The sequence below is a fragment of the Chiloscyllium plagiosum genome, chromosome 4 (genome assembly GCF_004010195.1).
Source record: "Chiloscyllium plagiosum isolate BGI_BamShark_2017 chromosome 4, ASM401019v2, whole genome shotgun sequence".
In the NCBI taxonomy this organism is placed as follows: Eukaryota; Metazoa; Chordata; class Chondrichthyes; order Orectolobiformes; family Hemiscylliidae; genus Chiloscyllium; species Chiloscyllium plagiosum.
The window spans coordinates 110,444,971-110,454,478 of NC_057713.1; the positions used below are offsets into that span (position 1 = coordinate 110,444,971).

A 9,508-nucleotide genomic window follows, 5' to 3' on the forward strand; every position below is an offset into this window, starting at 1 on the left:
CGTCTGCAATGGGATACAGACAGGGGGAGGGTCAGATCGTCTGCAATGAGATACAGACAGGGGAGGGCAGATCGTCGGTAATGGGATACAGACAGTGGGAGGGCAGAGCGTCTGCAATGGAATACAGACAGGGGGAGGGCAGGTCGTCTGCCAGCCGAATCCCTCCAGCCCGGCACCGCCTTCCTGACCTGCAGTCTTCTTCTTGACCTCTCCGCCTCCATCCTACTCCGACCTATCACCCTCACCTTGACCTCTTTCCACCTATCACATTTCCAACGCCCCTCCTCCAAGTCCCTCCTCCCTACCTTTTATCTTCTCCTGCTGAACACTCTCTATTTAGAATAACCATGTGAATTCAGCAGAGATAAAGACAGGCTATTCAATTTGTTGGAGTGACTGCTGAGATGTTCTAGGCCAAATTTCTCTAGGCTTTGAAACCTGTGAGGACCTGCACCTCTGCGTTGCCAGACTATGTCTCAGGAAATATTGCACTATTGGAATGCTGCTGAAGAAAGGGACAATGGAAAAATGGACATGTTTTGAATTGAGTTGAATCACAACTTTGATATCTACATCCATCAACCCTGATGTTCTATCTGTACTCTTCAGATTTGGGATGATGAATGGCCAAAGCTAGAATATCATGCATTGTGTGGTATTTCTAGAGTCAAAACCATAGATGAGGCCCACATGCAGTCTTTTGATTGCCAATTTTATTATTCTCTGAACAGAGGCATCACACCGGCCCTGAAATCATGTTTGAGATAGACAATGGCTGAAAATGTGTTGCTAGAAAAGCGCAGCAGGTCAGGCGGCATCCAAGGAGCAGGAGAATCGACATTTCGGGCATGAGCCCTTCTTCAGGAATCTGAAGATTCCTGAGATAGACTATGAGATAGACTATGCCAATCTCTTGGAAAGTTTGCACAGTCCAGCGAGGAAATCTCCCATAATTGCTTATTCTTTGCTATGGATCCAGGTATATTCTGTTTGCCAACAGCTCACAAAGTATTGCCTGCGGATATATACACAGCATAGACTGTCCTGTGGCCTATGGAATGGACTATGGCTATTCCTATTTTTGTCATCTGCTCTTGCTCATTGTGTGATGAAGAGGTCACCAGGTGAAAACACTCTACTTGCATTCCCAGTTTCACCAAAGTCTGTGTATGTGATGCATGGCATGCATGAGTTACATAACAGTGCATCCTCGTTGTATGTGATTTCCTCTGAATTAATCATTAATCTTCTTGACCATCTCCTCGGGATGATTCAAGCCTTGTAGGATAATAAAAACATTGAGTAAAACTGTTAAGGTAAGACTGCTTTAAATGACAATTATTTAAATGATCTTTTTTAATTTGCTGCTGACATAGTGAATGTGTCTTGTCAACCATGTCAGTTTGTTGCACTCTTGCCTCTAATCCGAATTCTGTAGGTTTAAGTCTTGCTCCAGGATTGTGGATCAAAGCTGATATTAAAGTGCAGTACTGAGGGAGTGTACTGTTGTTGGAGCTCTGGGCCTTTCAGATGAGTAATTAAATGGAGGTCTTGCCTGTTCTCTCAGGTCAAGGCAAAAGGTCTCATTGTTGTACTTCAAAAAACAGCAAGGAATTTATGCAAAATTTATTTCTCAATCAACACAACAAAGATCGTTAGAATTTCACTGCTCAAATCAGCACCTATGTTTCCTACATTTTACAGTGTCTATGCATTGGATAGATCTTAATTGGTTATATAGTCATCTTTGGCGCTTTATAATGCATTTTTTCTCTCTTCCCATGTGTACACTAAATGCACTATATTCCTTATTAAACCTTCATTAAATCTCCCTTAAGCTTACCTGCTTCTGGGAGAAAGAATATTTTCTGGTAGGCATCTTTGGCCCTAATTTAGCTCTGAACTTTTCAACTGGAGTTGTAAATATTATGAAAAGGCATCAGCATAATGGGAATCAGTCCTCACTCCTTAGAATTGAAGTGAGTTGGTTAAGTTGTGAAAAGAGGTGGTTGGGAAGTGGCAGTGGGAATGGGTTAGCTCCCCAGGCTTTCTTCCTTGTCAGTTTTATGGAGAAACAAACATTCCTGTCCCTCACAATCATTCATCACTTTATTCCAGAAAAAGCATAGTACAAAGCAGCAATGCTATAATGTGAATTAGTTATTTTTAGTGAATGAAAATTCATTTAGATCTTGTTAATTGTATTAAAATGATTCAGATTGCATTATTCACTATAGTAGCCATATGGTAGCCAATAAAATATTGTTGTACATGCCTTAAGAGGACACATGAGTTTATTTGGTGGACGTGAGAAATTATAAATAGTTGGCTTGCCACTTTAATTTCCCCTAGGTGGAATCCTGGCAGACAATCAATAATTCATGGTTGTCCTGGGATAACTGGAGTTCCAAAGTAATTGTCTTTGTGGTTTTAATAGAGTAAAACCTGAAAATTATCAGTTTATTCAGCATTTGTTTTTTTTTTATTTTCTCTTAAACAGGACGAAGAAAGTGAAGAGGAACCAAAGCTTAAATATGAAAGACTAGCTAATGGAGTGACAGATATTCTGCAAAAAGATGCTGCAAGTTGTATGACTGTGCATGACAAGGTAGTTTCTTTGTTCCAGCAATTTTAAAGTATAATTTTTATAAAAATAATTTGCCTAGCACATTTTAAAGGGCATCAAGGCATGCTACACAAATTATAAAGCTGTTTAAAAACTGTAGTTGAATAATTTAAGATCATCAATGTAACCAATACATCTCATTACAATTCACATCAAGCCGTGATGGTTATGTTTGGATAAATATATGGCTTTCACACAATTCAATGTTCTGTCTCTATTCAGAAATTTCTTCCCACATTTCTAGAAGCTACTTTCCTTTCATTTTCACAAAGCATCAGTCTTTACTAGATGACTAATCGTCATGGCACCTGGTGCAGTCAAGCAGGCTTGTGCAGTGGAATAGTCATACCTAGTTATGTCTGCACACCTGATGTTTTATTAACCAGTATTGATTTTCTTTACCCGGGGGACTTTCTTCTTCCTGAAAAAAAGCAACCTTGCAGGGGCGAAAGACATTGCCGGCCTGAATTTGTAATGAGCCTCTTCTTCCTTTCTCCTCTTTAATGCAGGTTCATGTTATAAGTGCCTGAATTTAATTTTCAGTTTAGCAATTCCCATCTTGATAAATCCTTTTTAAAACTGAAGTTAATGGAAGGTTATTTTTTAGGTGGTGCTGGTTGACTGACATGCTTGGTAGTGCCTGTAAATATGAGCATTTCATTACAGCCTCCAATCAAGCATGCTCAGATGCACAGACAGACTGTAATTTGAGTTGCCCTAGAATTTGGTTAATGCGTTGAACTTAAATGTATCGATTCTCAGTTTGCTATTCCTTTTCTTTAAGAAAATAGTTGAGAATGCTTAAAACATTGCTTTGTGTTTTTAAAATCTTTGATGTTTGGTTTTGTATTTTTTCCCAATCATTCCCAGAACTTTACATTTATTTTGCACAGCTGTAATTCAGTCCTTGTTAAATAATGCTTCCTTGTTATTGCCGTGCATCTGAGTCTTCCTCCTAGTGTAAAGCTACACTTTTAATTAGCTGCCGCAGTTCATCAGAGATTAGCTGCCATAATTTGTTGTCAGTATATGAGGCTTCCTTGTGACTCATTTTGACAGGCAACCAGTACTTGCACAATCACAATACCTCGTTTTGTAAAGATGTCACTGACGTGAAGAGAAAATGTTCCTTTTTTTAAAAAAGACAGGTTAACACTGCTTCAGTACTTAGGAAAATAATGCAGTAATTATGCTACAACAGAACTTTTTATTTTTATTCAAATGTTGCGTATAAAGAAAATTATAGTTACTTGCTGGGAGCATACTTCTAGCATTGTGTTTGTAAGGCAGCAAAATTATTCTCTGAAAGTAGCATGAGCCACACACCAAAAAAATTGCTTTGATTTTACTGTGGCATATGAAGTTCTTCAGCTCGGTACACAAATGTCTCGAAGGTCTTAGAATTTAACAGCAAGCTAAAATGTAAATAGATTTTTTTATTCTGATGATTTGCTTTTAAGTGTACTGCAGGGCAGTGAATTTTCATTCATCATCTGTTTTCTCGTTTTTGTCAGAAATAATTTTGAATATAATAACAAATACCTTCGCTGCTTCAAAGTGCTTTGATCAGTGCTGACTTGAATGTACATGCTGGAATTGAGAGATGATCTCTGCTCCATAATCCAGCTGTTTCTGCAGATGAGTTGAGGATTAGGGACTTTTTATGGATCCTTTTTATTTCATAGAGTCATTTCAGGAAGAAATAGTTCTGCAATGCTCTGGCACTGCCAGTGTGTGAATCTACTGCAACTCTACTATGGCATAAATTTGGCACCACAACAAGGAAAATTATCATACATGCAGGCTTTACACCTACACACGTTCTGAGAAACTGCTGATTGGGTATAACCATAGAATGCAGCAGCAGTTTTACCATGCTTATGTTCAATCGTCAGTGCAAAGTTGGGAGAACCATCATTGGCAGTGTTGTAGTATAAAGAGGATGTCAATATCTCCTTGTTGGAGATAAAACATGTATTGACACTTATGTTCCCCTGACTATATACGTTGCATGACGTGGACGATCGGTTACATGTCATTCTCTTACTACAAAAGAGTGTAGAAGTTTGATTTCTATGTGAATTGTTTTGGAATAGCAGCAAAGGTATCTTTAAGTATTTTGTGTTGAACAAAGTAAATGTTTCCCACCTATTGAGGTGAATAAGTACTGCATGTAGGGTAAATAAATTTTGCATATTGCTGTTTTATTTCAGTTTTTGGCGCTGGGAACACATCATGGTAAAGTCTATTTACTGGACGTGCAGGGAAATGTGACACAGCGATTTGACATTGTAAGTATAATGTGAAATTGTTACATAAACTGTGATTTGATTCACTTCTCCATTTAATTTGAGCTATTACATCAAACAATTAGATCCTTTGTCACCTGACTATTATTCACCCCTCGCCTCACCTAGGTAATTTGACAATCATCCTTGTAAATTTTCTCTGTTCCCTTTCCAGTGTCTCTATATGGCAAACAGAACCACACACGGTCATATAAGCGTGATCTAATCACAGTTCTTTTCAGTGTTATCCACTTAGCAAATCAAGCAAGGCTTTATTTATTTTGTTTTATGACCTTGCTAACCTACAGTATAACTTTTATGAATTGGTACACTTCTGTGCTCTGATTCCTTGCTTTCTCCACCCATCTAAGTTTGTGTTTTTCAAGTAATAATTGTTCTCCCTGTTCTACCTACTACTATGTACTACCTTACATTTAAGTGTGTTGAACTTTATTTATTAATTATTTATCAATTCTGCAAGTTTAATAATATCCTCTTGTGACTTGCTGTATGATGACTCCAGAGTATTGACTACCTTCCCCCAATTTAACGTCATCCACAAATTCAGAAATGGTCTTTGATTCAGAAGTTAAAACGGTTATGCAATTTGTAAACAGTTGTGGTATCAATATTGATCCTTGTGGAACACCACTTCCAATCACTACCACTCTGAATAACTACTTGTAACTTACTGACATCTTTCTATCATGAAGCTTGCTCGCAAGCCATTCTGCTTTTTATCCCTGACATTGCATGAGATGTTATTCGTGAACCAAATGTAGGGTATGTTATTAAAAACCAAAAAAACTACAGATGCTGTAAATCAGAAACAAAAATAGAAATTGCTGGAAAAACTCAGCAGGTCTGGCAGCATCTGTGGAGAGAAATCAGAGTTAATGTTTCAGATCCAGTGATCCTTCCTCAGAATCTGAAGAAGGATCACTAGACCCTAATTTCTCTCCACAGATGCTGCCTGAGCTGCTGAGCTTTTCCAGCAATTTCTGTTTTTGTTTGTGCAGGGCACCTTAGCATGTTTTACACAATGTATTGGTGACAATTGCTTTCTTAGTTCTCTTTCCCAGAACGGTGAAGGTTTTTATATTATATCCTGTTTTACATCAGTGATTCTTTAGAACAGTTCTCGAATAAGGTTTTTATCAGAGAGCATCAGATAAAGTTTTACACTACAACTTGCATTTATATAGATTTTTTAAAGTAATAAACATCCCAAGACACTTTATAGGAGCATAATGACAAAATAATTGATGTTGAGCCACATAAGGAGTTATTTGGCTAGATGACCAAAGAGATTTGGTCGAAGAGGTTTTAACCAGCATGTTTAAAATGAAAGAGATCCAGAAAGATTCAAGTTTATGAAAGAAAAGTCAAAATGTAGACTTTTTAAGCTGAAGGCATGATTGCCCTTGGAGAGTGATTAAAATCAGGTATGACTCTCTGATTAAATTTATGGAGTTAAGGTTCTAGTTGGGATCATAAAGCTGAAGAAGTTGAAACTTGGAAGGGTGAGGCCAAGGACTGATTTGAAAAGATGGATGATAATCTTAAAATTGAACTGTTGCTTGACTGAGAGTCAATGTAGATAAATGAGCGGTTAGCGATTTTTGAAAAGATTTGTAGCTCAGGTTGATGATAAGTATGTAAGTTAGCTCGCTGAGCTTGAAGGTTTGTTTTCAGATGTTTCATCACTATACTAGGTAACATCATCAGTGAAAGTCTCTGGTGAAGCGCTGGTTGTATGTCCCACCTTTCTGTTTTTTGGGCTTGGTTTTTTAAGCTGGGTGATGTTATTTCCAGTTCTTTTTTCAAGGGTAAGTAGATAGGATCTAAATCGATGTGTTTATTGATGGAGTTCTGCTTAGAATGCCATGTGTCTAAGAATTATCGTGCGTGTCTTTGTTTCTCCTGCCCTAGGATATGTGTGTTGTCCCAGTCAAAGTGGTGTCCTCCTTTGTCTAAATGTATAGAAACTACTGATAGTGGGTCATGTCTTTTGGTGGCCAGTTGGTGTTCATTTATCCTGGTGGCAAGTTTCCTGCTAGTTTGTCCGATGTAGTGTTTTTTACAGTTCTTGCATGGTATCTTGTAAATGACGTTAGTTTTGCTGGTGGTGTCTAATGGATCCTTTAGGTCCATTAGTCACTGTTTAAATGTGTTGGTGGGTTTGTGGGCTACCATGATGCCAAAGGGCCTGAGTAGGTCTGGAAGTCATTTCTGATATGCCTTTGATGTAGGGTAATGTGGCTGTAGTTTTTGGTTGCATTGTGTCTGCTGTTTGGATTTGTTTCTGAGAAATCAGCGGATTGTGTTTATTGGGTACCTGCTTTTCTTGAAAACATTGTACAGATTTTTTTTCTGCTTTTTGTAGTTCTTGGGTGTTGCAGTGTGATGTAGCTCGATGAAATAATGTCTTTATCCGGTCCGACACAATGTAACCAAAGACTATAGCCACATTCCCTTACATCAAAGACATATCAGAAATGACTTCCACATACATGAATGGCACAGTGGGAGCGTATTGAGCCTGTAACCCAGGCGCTGATGGATCGAAACCATCCTCTGCGATACGCTGCGTGCTCTGTTGCGGTGTGGTGCTGTTCCCTGGTAACGCTACTCCAATTTGCACTGTGCTTTCTGATCATCTTTCCCAGGGCAGAACGGTAGGTCAGTGGTTAGTACTGCTGCCTCACAGTGCCAGGGACCCGGGTTCGATTCCGGCCTCAGGCGACTTTCTGTGTGGACTCTACACATTCTCCCCGTGTCTGTGTGGGTTTCCTCTGGGTGCTCAGGTTTCCTCCCACAGTCCAAAGATGTGCAGGTTAGGTGAATTGGCCATGTTAAATTGTCCAGAGTGTTCAGGGATGTATACGTTAGGTGCATTAGTCAGGGGAAATGTAAAGTGATAGGGTAGGGGAAAGGGTCTGGGTAGGATACACTTCGGAGGGTCAGTGTGGACATTTTGGGCCAAATGGCCTGTTTCCACAATGTAGAAATTCAATGCTTCTATGAATACCGACTAGCCACCAAAGGTCACAACCCACGATCACTAGATTCTATAGGTACAGACAAAGAAGGCTACCACTTTGACTGGGACAACACATCCTAGGACAGACGAAACAAAGACACACACATGATTTCTTAGAGGTGTGGTCTAGATTAGAGTGGTGCTGGAAAAGCACAGCAGGTCAGGCAGCATCCGAGGAGCAGGAAAATCTATGTTACAGGCAAAAGCGAAGATGAGGCGTTCTTCCTCCAGGCGTCGGTTGGTGAGGGAGTGGCGGTGGAGGAGGCCCAGGACTGACATGTCCTCGGCAAGTGGGAGGGAGAGTTGAAATGTTGGGCCACGGGGAAGTGAGGTTGATTGGTTCGGGTGTCCCAGAGATATTCCCTGAAGTGCTTTGCGAGAAGGCGTCCAGTCTCCCCAACGTTGAGGAGACCGCATCAGGAGCAACGGAAACAATAAAAGAAGTTGGTGGATGTGCATGTGAAACATTGATGGATGTGGAAGGCTCCTTTGGGGCCTCGGATGGAGGTGAGGGGAGAGATGTGGGCACAGGTTTTGCAATTCCTGCGGTGGCTGGGGAAGGTGCCAGGACGGGAGGGTGGGTTGTAGGGGGGGTGTGGACCTGACCAGGTAGTCACGGAGGGAATGGTCTTTGCGGAAGGTGGAAAGGGGTGGGGAGAGAAATATATCCCTAGTAGTGGGGTCTGTTTGGAGGTGATGGAAATGTTGGCAGATGATGCGGTTTATGCGAAGATTGGTAGGATGGAAGGTGAGGACCAGGGGGGTTCTGTCCTTGTTGCGAGGGGTGGGGTTTGAGGGCGGAGGTGCGGAACGTGGATGAGATACGCAGGAGGGCATCTTCAACCACATAGGAAGGGAAATTGCGGTCTTTAAAAAAGGAATCCATCTGGTGTGTTCTGTGGTGGAACTGGTCCTCCTGGGAGCAGATACGGCGGAGGCGGAGGAATTGGGAATACGGGATGGCATTTTTGCAGGAGTTAGGGTGGGAAGAGGTGTAATCCAGGTAGCTGTGGGAGTCGGTGGGTTTGTAAAAGATGTCAGTGTCAAGTTGGTCATCATTAATGGAGATGGAGAGGTCCAGGAAGGGGAGGGAGGTGTCAGAGATGGTCCAGGTGAATTTAAGGTTGGGATGGAATGTGTTGGTGAACCGCTCAACCTCCTCGTGGGAACACGAGGTGGTGCCGATGCAGTCGTCAATGTAGCGGAGCGGTGCCAGTGTAACTACGGAAGATCGACTGTTCTACATAGCTGACAAAGAGACAGGCATAACTGGGGTCCATGCGGGTGCCCATGGCTGCCCCTTTGATCTGGAGGAAGTGGGATGATTCGAAGGAGAAATTGTTATGGGTGAGGACCAGTTCAGCCAAACAAATGAGAGTGTCAGTGGAAGGGTACTGTTGGGGACATCAGGAGAGGAAGAAATGGAGGGCTTGGAGGCCCCGGTCATGGCGGATGGAGGTGTAGAGGGATTGGATATCCATGGTGAAGATGAAACGTTGGGGGCCAGGGAAACAGAAGTCTTGGAGGAGGTGGAGGACGTGGGTGGTGTCT

At 41.3% G+C, this 9,508-nt stretch overlaps 1 protein-coding gene across 1 annotated transcript in view; it reads left to right on the plus strand.

Moving 5' to 3' along the window:
* Positions 1-9,508, plus strand: part of vps41 (VPS41 subunit of HOPS complex) — a 165,633-nt gene that overhangs the window by 30,496 nt on the left and 125,629 nt on the right. The window contains exons 3-4 of the mRNA XM_043688929.1: positions 2,501-2,608; positions 4,840-4,917. Coding sequence (XP_043544864.1) covers positions 2,501-2,608; positions 4,840-4,917 — 186 coding nt within the window. The remainder of the gene's footprint in view (positions 1-2,500; positions 2,609-4,839; positions 4,918-9,508) is intronic.